Source organism: Sinocyclocheilus anshuiensis, unplaced genomic scaffold (assembly GCF_001515605.1).
Source record: "Sinocyclocheilus anshuiensis isolate Anshui unplaced genomic scaffold, SAMN03320099.WGS_v1.1 scaffold453, whole genome shotgun sequence".
Taxonomy (NCBI): Eukaryota; Metazoa; Chordata; class Actinopteri; order Cypriniformes; family Cyprinidae; genus Sinocyclocheilus; species Sinocyclocheilus anshuiensis.
The window spans coordinates 1,504,820-1,524,742 of NW_015537979.1; the positions used below are offsets into that span (position 1 = coordinate 1,504,820).

The following is a 19,923-nucleotide window of genomic DNA, read 5'->3' on the forward strand; positions in this document are numbered from 1 at the left end:
ATCTGCATCTCCAATCACAGCGAAATCGTTTCCTCGCTCCTACATCTTCCACCCTATGACCCGGACACCGATCGAACTCAGCTGTCTAATGATCTAATGATAGAAATGTAGGGGAAAAAATCAGAAGTCGTTGAAATGTTGGCTTATCTTAAGATATGGTTTATATTCTTTATTTAGTACATAAATGCAAAACTTACCCTTCATCAAGTCTCAGACTCAGTCAAATGTTTGCCTATTAAAAGAGAAAAGCATATGTAAGGGGGAAAAAAAATAAAAAAAACTTTAAAGTGGTTCAAATATTGACTTATCTTAAAGGGGTCATATGATGCGATTTCATTTTTTCCTTTCTCTTTGGAGTGTTACAAGCTCTTGGTGCATACAATAATCTCCCAAAAATGATGTTACACAAGCATTCACTCACCTCATCCACGCTGAATATGCTTCTTCGCGCGCAGCCCAACGGACAGCTTCCTCAAGTTCATGAGTTGTTCGTCTGAAACTCCTCCGCGGTTTAGTTAGTTCACTGTATAGTCTGTCCGTGTCTCCTTGTTTGATGTTGCACTGCGATGTCTTTATGTATTAAACATTAGTCTAATGTCTAGATTTGCTGAATATTTTTTTTTTCTAGGAAAGGTCTCTGATATTAAATTCATGTACAAATTTGACTCCTGCGCATGAATCCATGTTCAGAGATTTGGCCGGTTAGTGCCAAAAAGCTACAACTTAAAATGTTAAGTTCACTGAACTAAATTGGGCTCTTTGAATTTCAGTAACATTAAACTGACTTAAAAAATCAAGTTGAATCTAATATAACTTATAAAAAAAAAGTTGAAATTGCTTAAATTATTTTTATGAGTTAAACTTAGAAACATAAGTTGTCATGGCTTTTTCATCATATCATTTTTTACAGTGTACTCTGAAAATTCGGAGTTGGCAGGTAAAAACAACAATTTTACCCCATGCAATATGACTTGCTCACATATCCCATCACGCCCTTGAACAAGTTACTGAAGCCAGGTTGCCTGAGAGAGGAGTCTTTACAATAAGGTTGCATTTGTTAACATTAGTTAACATAACTTGGACAGCGCAACAATGAAGATACTCCTAAAACATTTATTAATCTTAGTGAATGTTATTTTCAATAATACACTACTAAAATCTAAAGTTGTATCTGTTAAAGGAATAGTTCACCCAGAAATGAAAGTGCTGAAAATGTCCTCACCCTCAGGCCTTCCAAGATGTAGATGAGCTTGTTTCTTCTTTGGAACAGATTCAGAGAAATGCAGCATTGCATCACTTGCTCATCAGTGGATGCTCTGCAGTGAATGGGTGCCGTCAGAATGAGGGTCCAAACAGCTGATAAAAACATCACAATAACCCACAAGGCTCCAGTCCAGGGAAAAGCTATGTTTGTAACAAGCAATCCATCGTTGATGAACTGGAGTTGTGTTGTGGATTGTGATGTTTTTATCAGCTGTTCTGACGGCACCCATTCACTGCAGAGGATCCACTGGTGAGCAAGTGATGCAATGCTACATTTCTCTAAATCTGTTCCCATGAAGAAACAAACTCATCTACATCTTGGACAGTTTATACAAAATGAAACTTGTCATCATCCATCACCCTCACATCATTCCAAACCTGTATAACTTACTTTTTTCTATGGACTGCAAAATATATTTTGCCAATTGTTGCGCGTTTAATATTTGTGGGGCTGTTTCGTAACATTTAAGTGAGACACAACTGGCACTGGGGCAAACCATGAAAGGAAATGACCAGCAAACAGGCAATCACGTTCAATACGGACCATTTATTGGTGAGAGGTGCAGATTGGCAATCACTAAAAATAAATAACTTATAAATTATGGGAGAAAGGAGAAAACTGAGAGACGCCAAAACAAATAAATAATCAAAAGCAAAACAACCCCGATAGCTTAACCTCAACCCAACTAATCTATCAAACAAAAATGCAGAAATAAAACCGCAAACTTCAGCGTATCCGACGCCCAACATAAACTACCCTAATTAATAACCAAAAATACATAAGTGGCAGTCACTCCCTAACTAGAACTAACAAGAAAATAACAATTTAAATACAAAAACTTACATACCTCCTTCTCCCGAAATCATTCTAACAGGACTAACTTAACCAAAACACATTGGTCTACGGTAGCGGATTACAGGGGTAACTTCACGCCACTTGTCAAACCCGCAATTAAAGCATTAATCATTCAGCAACAGCTGTTTCTAAGCTCTAGCGAACAATGACACCGGTTTAGTAAACCTAGCCACAGGACCAGAAAGCCTCAATAAACTAACGAGTGAGTCAGTCAACTAAACAATTCAAAATAACGAACAAACAACTCAAACAGTCAAAGAAAGAAATGAGCGCGGCTGGCAAAAACGGACAGTCGCCGCTGGCTGGAAAGCAGGACACGAAACCCGGCCGCCTTTTAAACGGGTAGGTCCATCCTGATTGGTCAACGGAGGAACAGAGCAGCCAATAAACAAAACCTAAGAATGTAGAGCAGATACCACAAAAGAGGAAAAGGAGAAAAGAAAACGGGGAGCAAACAAAAATACAAAACATACGAGGAACGTAACACCAATCAACATCGGACCTCATTGAGTTTGATTGTATGGAGAAAAGACTACATTTTCTAAGTATCTTTTGTGTTCCTCGAGTTTGTAATGAAAATATGGTAAAGAAACGTTGTCAGTTTAACTGTTCAGCAGAGAAAATGAAAAGGTACGCTTTGAGCAGTTTATTAGAAATATGGACAAAATTTCAAGCTTTTTCTTTTGGAAACATTGATGAGTCAACCTGCAATGTGCACAAAATGTAGCCGTTTGACACCTAATTTTGTTAGTGCAAACTTATATGGTCGTTTTTGTTTTAGACTCAATTGGAAACATACAATACCTTTCTGTTTTCCCATCTTTTACATTTAAAGGCATCACATATCATACTGCAGTCATAATATGAAAGACATGAACGGTCCAATACCAAATACAGTGCTAATATAAGACTTTGAATAAATGTTGGGAGAGAGTCAGAAAATATCAACAACCAACAAACCTGGTACCACCTCAAGAGACATATGAAGAGAAGTATATTAGGGAGGTGAGTCTTGTGTCTAATAACAGTTTCTTATAGTTTCCAAAATCCATAATCATTCTTGCGCTTTAAATCACACGATTGTAAGCTACACAAATATTGCAAGACACCAAGCCTCTCCAACTCTGCAAAGTTTCACTTTTCATTTTAATTTCAATGCCTTACAATAAAAAAAAAGAAAATTTTCCATCACATCTATTGCTTTTCGGTTGAAAAAATACAAATACAGTGCAGTTTTTCCAAACAGTTTAAGTATACATGTTTTTAGTACAGATTAAAACAAAACAAAAACAAACAACAACAAAAAAAAAGCCAGGACTGCTCATAAGGAGAGGGACAACGAAGCACTGTACAACAATATGCATATGAACTCTCAACAGAGGTTTACGATGATCTTCTGGAGTGCAGCCACTGAGTAGACAGAGGCTCATGAACTCAACGGTCTCACTGAATTCTGCTTTGCTCTCTTTCAGATCATGTAGCATTTAGGTGACAGCTTCCTCTTTTCATTATGTCACCCCCCTCTCCTCCTCTGTCTGTCCACAACATGCCAGTCGCTTATTCCAGATCTGGCATTTCTGGAGAAAAACACAAACATGTTAAAAGTATAAAAATCTGTCATAATTTACTCTCTCGTGTTGTTTAAGTTTGTATAGGTTTCTTCATACAAAAAGTCATACAAGTTTGGAACATCAAGAAGGACACTAAATCATTTTCAATATTCTTCAGCATGAGTCAAGTTAATACAAACACTTAAAGGGACAGTTCTGTCATCATTTACTCAACCTCACAGCCTTTCAAAACCATAAGACTTTTGTTCATCTTCAAAACACAAATGAGAATAAGACAAATTTTTTTTGTCCATTCATTGAAAGTCTAGGTAAACAATATTTTCAAGCTTCAAGAAGTACATAATGACATTGTAAAAGTAATTGGCATGAAGCTCAAACATGCTTATTTGACATGCAAGAACCAGTGAGGTTTGTTCTCGAGCATCAAGCCAGCACAGGTGAGTTTCTGTTTACCTTATTTAAAGTGCCCCTATTATGCCATTTTGAATATTGCCTTTCATGCAGTGTGTAATGTAGCTGTAGATGTGAACGTAAACGATCTGCAAAGTTTTAAAGCTGAAAGTGCACGATAAAGTTATTGTCTCCCAAATTAAAGAATCGACTCTGAACAGCCTAAACGAGTCGTCAATAATTTGAATCCCACTTCCGTGATGGCTACACGTCACTGAGTAACACCTTTGCATAATGCCCGCCTATGTTCTCCGTTGGCTGGCCGTGAACAACTAGACCCGCCCTTAAACACTGCAGCTTGTTCATGTCATGTCGAGAAGACGCCGTGTCCTACAATGTGAAAGTAAATTAGTTTTATTTTCACTTCCGAAAGATGAGGCTGCAAAGAATCAGTGGTTAAAATTCATTTTTCCACTTTACCCACAGCAGTACAACCCCCAATCTTTTTTCCCGTCATTTTACTGACTGCTTCTCTAATCTTTGGGAGTTCAATGTGGGATTCACAAAACGCTTGCTCTTGAAAGATGGCTCAGTACCCAGTTTATTTGGACCAGGTGCAAAATACAGAACTATGGCAATGGGTGTATCGTTTCCGACACACGCTGTACTTAGTAAACCAATCACAACAGACTGGGCCATCTGACCAATCAGAGCAGAGTAGGCTCACAGAAAGGAGGGGTTTAGAGAGACTGAATCTTATGGCGCTTTTCCACTGCATGGTACGGCACGGCTCACTTTTGGGGGGTTTTCCACTGTGCACAGTACCTGGTACTTTTTTCAGTACCACCTCGGCTGAGGTTCCAAGCGAGCCGTACCGTTACCCAAATGTGACGTGTCAGCTGATCACTGATTGGCCGGAGAGAATCGCCACTACCTGCGTCATTGAACTTGCGACACGAGACACGCTAGATTAAATCAGCACAGCCAGCAAGGATCGAACGCAATTTTTTTCGAACGAGCGCACCTTTTTTAAAAAACAAAATAATGTCTGTTTCGTGGTCTGTTCAGGAAGTACAGACGTTCCTCTCGTTGATTGCCGAGGACCGGATGCAGCGAGAGCTTGATGGGACGACGTGAAATGAAAACGTTTTTCAGGAGGTCGCTCAGCACGGCAGTGCAACTATAACGACATGTCTATAATCCCGCCCACTCTAAAGCGGTACTAAACTGCAGTGGAAACGCAAACTGAGCCGAGCTGTACCATGCAGTGGAAAAGCACCATTAGAACTGCTTCGAACGAATCGTTTAAGGATCGTTGGGAAATTAGGTGAAACTAAATGCATATTTTGAGAAAACAAAAGTGCTGTTTGACCTGGCATGCATTTAAAACTATTGTAGGAGACTCCCAAAACAATATTAGGAACCTTAAAAATGGCATAATAGGGGCACCTTAAAGTGCTCTTTGTATGTTTGTTGATCAGTGTTCATATATGAATAAATTAAATATTCATCATATAAACTGATAGTGTTTTTTAGAAGACTTTAAACCCCTTGATTCATATGGATTGTTTATTGTCTGTATGTACTTTTTGGCTTGATTACATAGACAATTGATTGCATGACTTCAATGGATGGACAAAAATTATGAGAGAACCGTCCATTTAAAACAGTAACAGCTCTGAACACACAAGCTAGAAAAAGAGGAAAAACTTACTTTCATCATCACTATCAGCTGATTCCTGAAAAAATAAAATCAACCAAGTCATTCATAGCAGGAAGATGACGTTACATGTTTTAAGGCAAGAATGTGTCACTATAGTCGATTAGTGATAATGAGTCATTTATCTAGACACTTTTTGTTTTGGTTTACTGTGCTTTGAAGAGGATCAATTTAGAGATGCAACTATTTTAGCTTGCTGTCAACATGTTAGACTGTCAGCAGCACAGTAAATACTTCTCTAAATTCATCCCCTTTCAGGTACTGTCAAGTTAAAACTTCACCTGTCAAAAGCATGTTGAGACCTCAGTGTTCTATTCCATTCTGTTAATCTAAAACCCTCTTAAGAAATGCATCTGATTGAACATGACCTACTCTAAGTGAGCCTAATTAAACTGGGATTCCTTGAAGGTGACTAGTTGACTAATATTTCAGACAACCCCAATTAGTCCATTAAAAATAAGTGGTTTTGCACATCATTAGTTTAATCTGAAACTTAGGGGCCGTTTACACGACAACGTTTCAGCCAAAAACTGGCAACTTTTTATGTGTTTTGACTGTTCGTTTACACGACAACGGCGTTTTGGGGACTGAAAACGCATATTTTTGAAAACGGTTTCAAAGTGCAAGTTTTTGAAAACGGCACCGTTATCGTTTCCGTGTGAACACCCAAAACGGGAATCTTTGAAAACGGTGACGTCATGCGCATGCATAGTACGTGTTAGGTATGTAGACATGCGCAGTACGTGTCGATTTTAAAGCCAAGCGCGAACAAACATACACAACAATGGCGGAGTATATGGTACTGTTGTTGCAGCTCAACAGTTTGCTAACGCTTCTTCAGCAAAGTGTGGATTTACTTCACCAATATTACAACAGCGGAGACGCATCATATACATCATATAATCGTCACTTCCCTACAGGTCCTGTTTACTAACAAGGAGACAGTGCCAACTACTGGCCTGGCATACGTAATACAGCGTTTTTGGCCGTTACAATGTGTAAACGCAAATCGTTTTGAAAACGTTGTCGTGTATACGTGAAAATTTTTTAAAACGCAAGGGAAAAACTTTTTTCCGTTGTCGTGTAAACGTACCCTTATTGATAGTCCAGCCAAAAGTGAAAATTGTGTCATTTCACACCCTCAAGTCATTCCAAACCGGTATGATTTTTTTTTCCTCAGTGGAAACCCCCCCAGATAAAAACAATGGTTTCATCCATACAATGTTGTTTTGGACCCCACTGACTTTCATAGTATGGACAAATTCATTTTTCAAAATGACTCCATAATATGAAAATCAATGGAGTCCAAAAAAAAAAAAACACTGGCCCAATTGACTTTTATTGTATGAAAGAAAAAAAGAAAAAAACATGTTGGGTTGGAATGACATGAGGCCGAGTAAACGATTTGGATTAACTCTCCCATTAAACTAAACTTTATTACACATATGAAGAAACTATTAAATCTTACATCATCTGCTCCGTCTAGGTCAGGTAAATCATCCTCTCCTCCCATGTTGCCCATCATCTAAAACCAACAAACAAAGTCAGTAGACCACATTAATTACAGACGTATTCTTCACACAGTTCCCATAATAACAGGCAAGACTGCCAGGAGGTGAATTATAGCTATTTTTTAACTAAAAAGTACTAACATCTGAAAAGCGATCATAGTTGGACAAATCTTCATCTGAATCATCCTCCCAGTCTTTCCAGTTATTGAAGTCAACACTAAGCCAGTTGAGCTGCAGACAAAATTCACGTGAGAAACAAAATACAAGTATATCAAGTTTGATCAGACAACAATCCAAGTACAGATGCACTGATATTACAATTCTGGCCGATACGATAAGCTGATGATTATTATATACAGCAGGTTTTATGAAAAACTAATGGTTAATGAGATACACTGCCAAACAACTTATGATGCCACAAACTACTGCTTGGTTCACCATTTAATTTTAAAACCAGAAAACTATGCAAACACAGATGTGTTACTATTAGACTTGCTCAACAAGATTCTCTTTAGAAAACAGGCCATTGAAGACACGATTTACAGTAATTCTCACTATAGCGTCTCTGCTGGCAGCACTGAGAATGCAGTGTGTACTTGAATTTCATTACCAATACATTTTGCAACAATAGTGCACAATCACACTTGCATAGTTAGAAGCATTTGGATTCATGTACTTGTCTAGAGTTTGTTTGAGGCATATTTTCAGGTTTAGGGTAAAGAACACACAAATCTGGCTAAGACGACGACTGGCATTTTAAGATAATTGTTAAAACCAACTCTTTTGATACAGTTTGAGCTCAAATTGTCAAGATATTTGACATAGTCCTTCATCAAATAATGACTATTTTAATTGTTAATAGTGACAATAAACATGGAACAAAACTTGCCTTTGCTTTGTCTTTTGTTAACCTGGGCCAGGATTTCCCTGACTCTGCTTTCCGTAAAAAGCACAAGATCGACCGGTCTGTACGCCTGTGTTTGGACCCCTGAGAATAGAAAGTAAAACATAACTCAAAATGTGCTCATCCTGAAATGTGCATCCCACTGAGGGGTCATTTGAAACAGGATATCTCAACTGCGTGCTAAACTCACATCTTGATCGATGGACTCAAAAAGGTCAATTTCATTTGAGTACTTCATGTTATCCATCCCACTGAGACAGCTGAAAGAGAGCAGAAGACAGCATTAGCCGAGCCACAAAACATTCAAACTACAGCCTACAATCTAAGGCAATGACAATAAGACGACTTTGTGCTTTCACATAGATGAATGAAGTTACAGCAACATACCTGAAACCAAATTTGGACTTTTCAAAATTTACATTCACATCCTTGCTGTCCTCCACCAAAAACTCAATGAAGACAAAGTCTCGTCTGTCGTACCACTTAGCAGCTGCTGGATGCCTGTTAGGGGAAATTTGTTTTTAAATTAAAGCTAGAACAGACAGGATAATTTACGGAGAACTATTTTATATGTGGATTTAATAATTTAAAACAATGGATAGAATATGTTAGCCAGGTTGATCGATCAGCTGATGTTTGATAATTTAAGGTCATAAAATATATCTCGTCAACCAGACAAAAATCCTTTTCACCATTTATTGGTAAAGACACTGTTTTCATTTAAGTAAATATTGTGCAAAATTAAGTTGCAATTTTAAGCATCTAAAAATTCAGCTTTGATCACAAATAAATTGCATTTTAAAATATATTCAAATAGAAAACAGTTATTTAAAATTGTAATAATATTTCACAATATTACTGTATTTGTCTGTCAAATAAATGTATCCTTGGTGAGCATAAGAGACTCCTTTCAAAACTTACCGACTCCCAAATTTTGAACATCACTGACTGTATATACTATAGACTGATATGTTTGTATATTTCTTTTTATTAAGTTATCAGAAAACAATTTGGTAGATATTTCACCTTGCTGTATTGCTAAATTAATTTTTTTTTTACATCTAATAAATGTCTTAGAAATGGCTTTTGGTGAGCATAAGAGACTTCTTTAAAAATCGTTACGCAATATAAATATTTTAATTAAGAGTCGACCACTATTAGGTAATATTAGGTGTCAAGTTCCCCACAAATACCAATAGTAGGTGAGGCAAAGAATACTCAATTCTCTCAACAATTGAGTCTGTAAAGAGCAGGTGGCATGAACATCTGACACACCACTTCAACCTACTACCTCCTTTCCTCAAATTCCCCATGATGTACTGAGAGCCTCACGGCTGAACTCTATGAAACAAGTAAACACTTAACAACAGAGGAATTTTAATGAATAAATTAACTAAATTCCATCCTCATAATAAATGCAATCTTCATACTGTCCATGCCCATGGGACCACATTCATTAATTGGTAACTGATGTTAAATTCCATCAGGGCACAAGCTTTTTATTTTTTATCAAGATAATATGATCACATGACTTGATGTTAAAGGGGTCATATGATGCTTTTTTAAAGATCATTATTTGGTGTATTTGGTGTAACAGAATATGTTGACATGCTTTAATGTTCAAAAAACACATTATTTTTCAAATACTGTACATTATTGTAGGTCCTCTATGCCCCGCCTCTCTCAAACGCTTCGTTTTCTACAAAGTCCCTCCTTTCGACAAGCGCAGTCTGCTCTGATTGGCCAGCTGACCCAGTGCATTGTGATTGGCCGAACACCGCAAGCACTCGTCGGAAATGTAACGCCCCTTACCATAATCGCGAGCGTCAGCTTTCAAAATAAATGTAGACAGTAAATAATGTCATTAGTTTTACCATCAGTTCAAGTTGCTAAAGGGGAACAGAGTCGCGTGACAGACACAGTGATGAAGCTGGTATGTGTTTGCAGTACACAAGCCACGGTTAAGACAGCTGACTCCACTGTGATGTGGAGAAACCACGCCCTCTTTCTTTGCGTGCACAATTGGGCACATTATGCAAATATTCCCACATAGTGAGGTAGATATGTGGGGGCGGGTTAGACCGAGCCGTTTTAGGTAGGTGTGGCAACCAGGGATCTTATCTATGCACAATCAGCTTGTAACACGCCAAAGAGAAAGGAAAACTTGAAATCGCATCATATGACCCCTTTAGTCTGTCCCAAGAATATCTGCCATTACAACAAAAATAGCACTTTTATTTAAAAACACAAACTTTTGATGAGAGGTTTAGATATAAATGAATCCCCGTCTTCTTGCAGTGGGTCTTCAGTGAATCTGCGTGTTATTGTCACTCATTCATTCATCTGGCCCTGAAGCACGTGCAGGCGGCGCGCTCATCTCGCGACTCATTCAACTATTAAAAAACCCCGATAAACTCCGTCACAACTCCCTGCGCGAGTCTGTCGATACTAAAACCCAATTTCACAAAGAACTGTGTGTTTACGAACAGAACATAGTGCAGCGTTTACACTACGAACATAGTGGCAAAAGGAGCAACATGCTAACACCGGTGAGCTGATCCAGGCTAACTGTAACGAGCTAACTTACATCACACACATTTCTACAAATATTACAGATTTCTGAAAGTAATGCTGTTATATCAAGCGTTTAATAAATCTGCCGAGAATTCCATCACGTTACCGGATAACTTAGTTTAACGACTCCGAGAGCAGTGAATGAGTCGTGCAGAAGTAACGTTAGCTAATGCTGGCTAGCCGTTAGCTTCACAGTCCATAGTTATTCAGTACCGGTTTCTGAAACGAGCTGTTTTTCGCATAAAGCAGAACAGATATTTTCGACAGAAAGCGCAGACTTACATGACTCTGGCGGCTCTGTGTGATGGTCGGATTTCTTCTGGTATGTTCTCTTCTTCTTCTTCTTTGGTGTATATTGGCGGTTGGCAACCTAACTCTGGTATGTTCTCCCGGGTTCTGTGTCACAGGAGTGCGAGGAGGCGGGGCCTCAAACCACGCCCCTCACAATCTTCTTCTTCTTCTCTTGGATAATGGTGGATTGCAAACAACTTTTAGGTGCATACCTACTGTAACATTGCAACATTATGTCATTTAGAGTGTTTTCATATTCTGTTCGTCAACCTTGACCTTGACCTTGACCCTGACCTTCTGTTCCCAGAATCCCCATCAAATTCCACTCCCGCCCTGCCTCCCGAACCCTATCTTGAAAAACCCGTCTTTCCACTCCACTCTCAGTCTTGTCATTATAATTTCTTCCCTCCTGGTCCTTTCCCTATCATTTTTAATACTGACAGACTTTAAGCCCCTCACAAAAAAAACGGAAGCGAGATCGCATTTGAGCACTTCCGGTTCCATCGTCCCAGACTGAATGGGTTTTTTGAATGGGAGTTTGATTCAATCCCCTAAAGTAAGGTCCGTGGTTAACACAAGCTCTAAATACTTTCACGTTTTATTCTATGAGTTACACCCCACTCATGATTTTTTTAAACTGTTACGTGTCTTCAAAAAGACGGTTGCTAAATGGGACTAACATTACAGGCGTTGTCGGAGACATTAAACGTCATCACGCCGAACAGTTGATCAATTTATAGAATTTTCCAGTTGTAGTATAATTAGTACAATTAATTGTAGAATAACCTATTAATAGTTTTTGCATAATGATGCATTTTAAAGTTAATGGCTAAACGGATGTTTATAAACGTTCACATTGTTGTTACAGATTAAATATAACACAATAACATTAAATACATATTTTTACCAGGTTAAATGCTGGTTATTAGAAACTCAAACCCCTTTAGCTAAACCTCTCAACAATTGGTCGCGCACATCCACCATGTTTGTAGTTATAGCGCTTTTTTATTTGTGTTTGTAGTTCCGAGTTTGTAGTTCACACTTCACAAATCGACCTGAAATAGTAGACCATCCGGGGACTTTTGGCATACTCTTTTCATCATACTATGCTTTGGGACACACTTATTCCCATCTCACTTATTCTTAATCTCATATCTCATTTATTCTAATCTCACATCTCACTTATTCTTAATCTCATTACTTATTCTAATCTCACATCTCACTTATTCCCATCTCACCTATTCTTAATCTCACATCTCACTTATTCCCATCTCACATCTCATTTATTCTAATCTCACTTATTCCCATCTCACTTATTCTTAATCTCATTACTTATTCTAATCTCACATCTCACTTATTCCCATCTCACATACTATTTAGGTTGGATAGTGTGAACATTGGGTCTAACCTCGTTACTTCACGCTACCTCCTCAACATTTTTGTCATATTAATAAAGTAATATAATCTCATTTTTTATGTTTTATTTGATAAATTTTTTTCTTGTCAATGATTCAGTCTATTTATAAATTGTATTGTTTTATCATTATTTTTTTAAATAATATCTACGATTTAATTTATTTTATTTTCATTTAGCTTATTTATTCGTTTGTTTATTTTTCTAATGTGTACCCTTTTTGCTTATGTATGTTTTTGCACTTGCATACATTCATGCAGCATAATGTATGAATGCATTTGTTTCTTACACTGAAAAAAGTGGTGTTGGATTTACTTTAAAATAATTTTCCCTCAGAAATAGCAAGAGAATTTCACAAATATTTACAAAGAAATGGCAAGCAACATACTGAATTAAACGTAAAAAGACTTAAAACAGTATTTTCTTGTAAAACGTACTCCAATCATGTATATGTGACACTTTCAGTTTGTACAGTATATATATATATATATATATATACACACACACACACACAGTACAAACAGAAAGTGCCACAAGTGTGTATATATATATATATATATATATATATATATACAAAGACAATTAATAATACTTTAAGCACTTGTCAATGATCAATTATAAATTATGTAGTATAGCATTCTTATTAGGCATGCTATTTAAATAAATTGTCAAATTGTCTAATCGGTATTTTAAAAAACAATTAAAGTAAGTAATTATCAGTATTTGTATTTAAGGAAAATTTAGCAAAATTGAGCTATTTAAGCTAAAGTTATTTAAACGGAAAAAAAGTCTTGCTTTTATTTTGAAATGAAGATTTGTAGCTCGGCGTCGGCTGCTTCGCGCTGCTTGTAGGGCAAACGACGACAGACGATTATAAACGCTGTTCTTATTCTCCGTCTTCGTTTACAGAGGATTCGTGCGTTTCCTCGCTTTTATTGGTATAATTAATCTGGTGTGTGTATGACTTGTCAGATTTGATCTCCCGCCGTGAGGCAGCTGACATCGTCCTAAACCTCTCCTCCTCCTCCTCCGGTTCAGCCTGAAGACATTCCTGCGCAGATCCTAATCAGCACACACGATGGACATGTGTTATGAGCGCCTGGCCAGTGTCTGCATCTGACTCGCCATGTAGGCATATTTTAGCATGTGATCGCGCTCGTGGCTGTGATGTCCGTAAGCAGCTGTCAAACCAGGTAACCTCTGCTGGATAAACCTCGGCTGATCGGCTGAAATGAGAGCTTAGAGAAGGGCCATGCGCGGACGAGCTGTGATTTAGGAGATGGGTGAGTATGAGGACCGTCTGCATGAGCTCGAGGTGGAGGCTAATTATTTCCCCCCTCCACCGCGGCACCCAGGCGGCCGCGAGCGACTCCACATCCAGAAGAGCAGCGTCTGCTCCAGGGCGTACTTCGTGGTGGTCATGGCCTTCTTCCACCTCTATATAATAAACATCATAGCTTTGCTGCTTTATGTGCACTATAACACGGGGTCTGGGGAGCAGGATGTACCCCTGGAGAAGAGTGCTAGTGCCCCTCGACCCATGCCTGCTGAACACCAGAGCCCATCCTCAGCAAGCCTGAGCCCTGAGCTCTCCTTCCAGCTGCCGCGCCTGGAGGGCATCCGGGTAAACGCACCGATATGTCATATATGTTTCTGTCCTATTCTAATTTGCCTTTGCATTTTAAAATATGAGAAGTCAGGGAGTGTTGAAACACATTTTGTTTCAACATCTGTAAGTGTTTTTTGCACAGTCTCATTTTTTTGATATATAACTTAATTTCCTATTTGTCTCTTATAAATTATGTGTAATGTGTAAAGTAATGTCAAGTACAAAAAATGCTGTTGTTCCAACCTACCCCACTAGCAGTCCTAATACTAATAGAAAACATGGACATTTTAAAGATTGTGCATGTTTAAAATAATTAAAGGGGTGCTATTATACTTTTTCACTTTTTCAACTTTAGTTAGTCGGTAATGTTGCTGTTTGAGCATAAAAAAGATCTGCAAAGTTACAAAGTTCAAAGTCCACTTCAAAAGGAGATATTTTATTTAACAGAAATCAAATTGATTTGATATTGATGCAATATTTACACTGAAGCTCGCCATACTATGGTAAGGGGCATGAAATTTCCCGACCAGGTGCCGAGTTCTGCCAATCACAGCACACACTGGCCCAGCTAACCAATCACAGATGACACTGGCCCAGCTAACCAATCACAACACGCACTGGCCCAACTAACCAATCACAACACGCACTGACCCAGCTAACCAATCACAACACGCACTGGCCCAGCTAACCAATCACAACACACACTGGCCCAGCTAACCAATCACAGCACTGTTCTAGTACACCCCCAAAACAAAATCAAGACTTTGTAAAAGAGCATAATAGGACCCCTTTAATAATGCATCCCCCGTCAGCACCCCCACCCTCATTTCATTTGAAATGTAGAAAAACAATTTTATTCAAAACAGTAATACGATAAGACTGGAGACAAAGAAATCCATAAAACCTTACATTTCTAATTTTTGCAATTTTAAGCATTTCAGACATATGACATCTTTATTATACACTGGGGGCATTGCTATTTTACCATTTATTAATATTTTGAATTAGCTTTTATTTATTTATTTATTTTTTCAGCTTTATTTTCATAGTGAGAAAATGTAAATTATATCAGGTTTTTATGATCTGTTTTTGCTGCAAACTCTAAAACTATATTTGGTTTAACTTTGTAAAAAATTCTTCAAAGGTGTTTTTCATTTCAGTTTAAGTTTTAGTCATTTTATTAAGTGCTGTTGTCACTTTTATTGTTATTTTTTAAAATTTCAGTGTAGCTTTAACTTGAACTTTTTTCATTTCAGATTTCGTTTTAGAAATTTTAGTACTACAACAAAGGCCAAGGCTATTTTATGTCAGTTAGTTGCTAAGGCAGTATTTCAAATTTGTAAGTGTTTTTTTTTTTTGTAGTTATTTAATATTTCCATTTGATATAATTTCAGCTTTATTTCAATTAATGAAACAATTTGAATATTAAAAGTTGTATTTTAGTTAATGATTACAACAAATTTAAAAAGTTGTAAAGAGAGAGAAAGGCGATTTATTGCGATCTCAAAAATGACTTGAATGACAAACATTAAAGTTGATGTTAGCTATCCAAGTCATTTTTCCCTCACTTGAGGGGCACTCTTTTCATAGAGTAATGCTGCTCTGTTTCTGTATGTGTAGTTAATGAGACTCCCATGTTATTAATGTTACTTCCATGTTATGTCTTTTCTGCTCAGGTTGGACACGTGCAGAGAGTTTCTCTGGTTCCCGACCGGACCCATAACATGCGCACCCTCAGCTTGAAACCTCTGCTGTTTGGTGAGTTTCCAATTTCAGCTGTAGAGATTCATTTTTATATATTAACTGTAAGTTTTGGTTTCAACATTATTACAGATCTCAAAGTGACCTCAACATTTGTGACAGAAAATGGACATGTGGACTCTAGTTTCAGAAAAGCTTTTGAAAAAGTTTAATATCTTAAGATTTAAAAATATAGTACAAGGATCTTCTATTATTTACAACATTATGAACACTCTGAGGTACGATTTCTGAAACTCTACCCTCTGCACCGATGGCTTTTCCACTTGCGTGCTGCTTGGCTGAGGTGCCGTGCCACTGGTGTTTCCCCCAGCTAAACGCTTTTGAGACCAGCAGTCTCTTGCCCGACACAGTGCCTGTCAGCAGGAAGGCTCCCCCGTCGGGATGGTTGCGGGTCAGGTTGCCCACGCAGGTGGCGTCCCGCTCCAGCCACAGCATCAGACGACTCCTCATTTCCCCGCCCAGCAGCGGGCCGTGCTTTAGGACCTCCAGCCAAGAGCCCAGGGAGAACATCGTCAGGACAGAACTACTGGAGTTCAGCTTGGACAGACGCACTTTAACCACTAGCAGAGAGAGAGAGAGAGAGAGAAAGACATGAGCAACGAGTTCCAGCATTAACAGTTTTAGGTTGTTGTGTATAAGCGAAAACTAGCATTTCTTACCAAAGTCACTTTTACAGAAGAGGTCGAGCAGGTCTTTGGATGACGTGGCCTCCTCCAGCTCACAGACTGTGCAGCTCGCACGCGGCACCACTGAAACCAACCACAAATATCAGTTTGACAGAGAAAACCCAGCATTGTTTCTATCTACATTTCTCTGCAAAACTGTGTGTGTAAAAAAAGAAAGATCTCTGTTTACCTCGGCCGTCATTGCTGGTGCTGTTTTGCATGTGCGCAACGGAGGAAATGCACATTAGGTGATCTTTGGGAAACTGGTCTCATTGTAGTATTCTAGGCCAGGGGTAACCGTAGCAGTTCATGATGGGGGCGCAGCTGTCCTGGACCGACGCACACAGACTCCTGCATGGTGAAATGATCCTGAAAAGACAGAGGCAAAGTGATGAGAGACTGTTAAGAGCTTTGTGTTGATATGATGCAGAAAAGTAGCATAAAGATGTGAGGTTTCTTAGCCTAAAGCCTGATAAATATATTTACTGGTGGCCAATTGCAGAAAGACATTATAAAATAGCAAAAAATAAATAAAGTAAAAAATTTTTTTTTATATTATATCATATTATATTTATTATATTTTATTTTATTTTATTTTATTTATTATTGGGGGCAGTCGTGGCCTAATGGATAGAGAGTTGGACTTGTAACCCAAATGTTGTGGGTTTGAGTCTCAGGTCTGGCAGGAAATGTAGGTGGGGGGAGTGAATAACCAGCACTCTCTCCACCCTCAATACCACAACTGAGGTGAGACCCTTGAGCGTGAGACCCTTGAGCAAGGCACCGAACCCTCAACTGCTTCTGGGTGTGTGTGGGTGTGCGTGTTTGTTCACTACTCACTGCTGTGTGTGTGCACTTGGATGGGTTAAATGCAGAGCACAAATTCCAAGTATGGGACACCAGTAGACATGTTTTAAATACATATATTTTATATTTTTTAATCAAATTGAACTGATTAACCCTTGTACTGTGCTGAAAATGCTTTATCTAATTGGTCAAAATGACCAGCCTTTTAAAAATAGTAATGTATGTAAATCTCTCGTTATGCTCTATTATCACCAATTCTTGGATTCAATCTTTTTGCCTGTTTGAGTGAAAAATATGGGGGGAAAAGCATTATTTGTGGCTTTCTCTGGCAATATTCACTTAAAAACTGGGGTGCATAAGCTCTGATCAGTGAGGCCTATGATCAGTCAGTTCCAAAAAATTAATACAAAACCTGTAGTGATTGAAAGAAAACAAGTTGAATTGAAATTCAAAGAAAATTGAGTCCAGGATTTGATGATAATAAAGCATAATAGAGATATTATATAATAGAGATAGATTTTTTTGTAGTACGGTAGGATTTTTGACCGGAAACACAAGTGTGATGTGGGAAAAATCCCAAAAACATTATATATATATATATATATATATATACATCCCTCTGATGCATTGTGGTCACTACAGTGGACATATACATATATATGTCACTGCATAATCAATATAATTGACATTACTGGTTGAATGCAATATGCAGACTGACAGTGGCATTGATGTGTGTTTCAGAGATCCCAGGATTCCTGAGTGTGGAGGAGAGCAGTGTGGTGATGCAGCTGGCTCAGCTGAAGGGCCTGACCCACAGCTCGCTCCTCACGGCCCCTGACAGCCAGGAGGAGACGCTCACTCAAGACGAGCTCTTCAGCCTGCTCGACCTCAACCAGGACGGCCTTCTGCAGAGGGAGGAGGTCAGACAGTCATTCTGCTAATGCTGACACATGTATCAGTTCAGTGGCTTAAAAGGGGGAAAATGAAAGTATTGTCATCATTAGCTGCTTTTCCACTGTCGTGCCAGTGCGAGCCAGTGCTTTAAACGGGCCAGGCGGGGCTAATAGCCTCGGACCTGTAGCACCGAGGCCAAAATCACGCTGTGTTTCCACCGTCGGGCCAGGAGCTCCGCTGCGCTTTACTAAAACCCGCCCTTTACACGCCTCTCAGGAACAACGTCACGCAACCCCATCATTTCACCAACAAAGAGAAGTTATCAGAAAACTAATAAGAAATAATATCTGTTAACTTTATGAAATGATCCGCGGCGCTGACGCTCTCCAGATGCGGAGAAACTCTGCCTTTGTTCATAACCACTACTCTAGCCCCAGCTGGCCCGCTTTGGCCCAAGGTTTTCGTCGGGCCAAAAAACCCGGGCCGTTGGCCCCGAGGAAGCACCAACAAGGCACGATCAAGCCCCGGAAGTGACAGCGAAACGCAACTGGCCCTGGCACGCACTAGCACGCCCGCTTTTGGCCTGAAAGTGGAAACACGGCTTTTTACTCGCACGTTGTTGCAAATCTGTGTGAGTTGTGGTGGACGGGAATATTTTCAGAGATAATGACTTTCAGTTAGGGGTGTGTGATATTTATCTTCTACGATAATATCGTAATTGTTGTTTTAGCAATGTGTGAGTTGACATTATTGAGTATGTCACTTCGCCAAAAACTAATGTAGATGAAGCTTATTAGAATGCAGTTAAAATGCCCACATAATTCAAGTTATATAGGTAAAATATCTTTGTATGGTGTTTTTAAAATATTTATAAGATAAGACATAGTTTAGTAATATCACACAAGAAAGAGTGTCGTTTTCCCGAATATTAGTGTGTGAGCGCAATTGCAAATTAGATTGATTTTATATAACAGTTCAACAAACAAGTCAATTTTGAGTGAGTTAAATTTTAGACACAACAGTGTCTGTTTTTTCTATTTCGCCAACAAAAATAGTTCCAAAGTCGGAGCAGAGCAACACTGCAGTGTTTCATTACTGAATCTGTTTTTGAACAAATCATTTGAGTGAGTGATTCAATGATCTATGCATAAAGATAGTCACTTGCTTCATTTCTAAATTAATCAGCTGTTTTGAATGAATCGTCTGAATGAATGAGTCAATAATTCACTCATTAAGACAGGGACTTGCTGACAGCTACTGGCGGTTTTAGTGTCGCGTCATTTTATTTTATTTTATTTTATTGCACACCCCTACTTTCAGTGTACAGGTGCATCTCAATAAATTAGAATGTCGTGGAAAAGTTCATTTATTGTATATGTACATATATATTTTTGCCCAAAACACTAGTTTTTATTGCTTCTTTGAAAGCTTAATAACTAATTTGTTGTTGCACGGAAGAAAATAATACAGTTTGGAACAATATGAGTGTGAGGAAATGATGACAGAATTCTATTTTTAGGTATATTGAGTGAATATGGAGAGAGCCGAGAGATAGAAACAGTAATAAAAATTAACATTCCCAGAATTAAAAGCATCTGTTCCGACGCAGATTTTGAGTCTGTCCCATTCGACTGATGGATCTTGGCTGAGCTCATACAATTTACGGAAAATCCACACCGGGTTGGAGCCCAGC

General features: G+C 38.5%; 2 protein-coding genes and 1 long non-coding RNA gene across 3 annotated transcripts in view; 1 reads left to right on the forward strand and 2 right to left on the reverse strand.

Moving 5' to 3' along the window:
* Window positions 1-7: 7 nt before the first annotated feature.
* LOC107673569 (uncharacterized) lies at window positions 8-502 on the reverse strand. The gene is made up of 3 exons (XR_001632416.1): window positions 422-502; window positions 198-232; window positions 8-93 (listed from the first exon to the last, which is right to left on the reverse strand). It is a non-coding gene; the product is annotated as an uncharacterized LOC107673569 (long non-coding RNA).
* A 2,251-nt stretch (window positions 503-2,753) lies between these two features.
* On the reverse strand, window positions 2,754-11,236 carry LOC107673275 (prostaglandin E synthase 3-like). The gene is made up of 8 exons (XM_016466805.1): window positions 11,072-11,236; window positions 8,603-8,716; window positions 8,406-8,475; window positions 8,201-8,299; window positions 7,453-7,542; window positions 7,269-7,325; window positions 5,795-5,819; window positions 2,754-3,696 (listed from the first exon to the last, which is right to left on the reverse strand). Coding segments are annotated over exons 1-8 (477 nt in total). The 5' UTR covers window positions 11,074-11,236; the 3' UTR covers window positions 2,754-3,676.
* Window positions 11,237-13,655: 2,419 nt separating this feature from the next.
* The window catches only part of LOC107673293 (transmembrane prolyl 4-hydroxylase-like), an 11,110-nt gene continuing 4,842 nt past the window's right edge, over window positions 13,656-19,923 (forward strand). Inside the window, exons 1-4 of the mRNA XM_016466830.1 lie at window positions 13,656-14,118; window positions 15,780-15,861; window positions 18,078-18,256; window positions 19,840-19,923. Of these exons, the coding sequence (XP_016322316.1) occupies window positions 13,774-14,118; window positions 15,780-15,861; window positions 18,078-18,256; window positions 19,840-19,923 (690 nt within the window). The 5' untranslated portion in view covers window positions 13,656-13,773. The remainder of the gene's footprint in view (window positions 14,119-15,779; window positions 15,862-18,077; window positions 18,257-19,839) is intronic.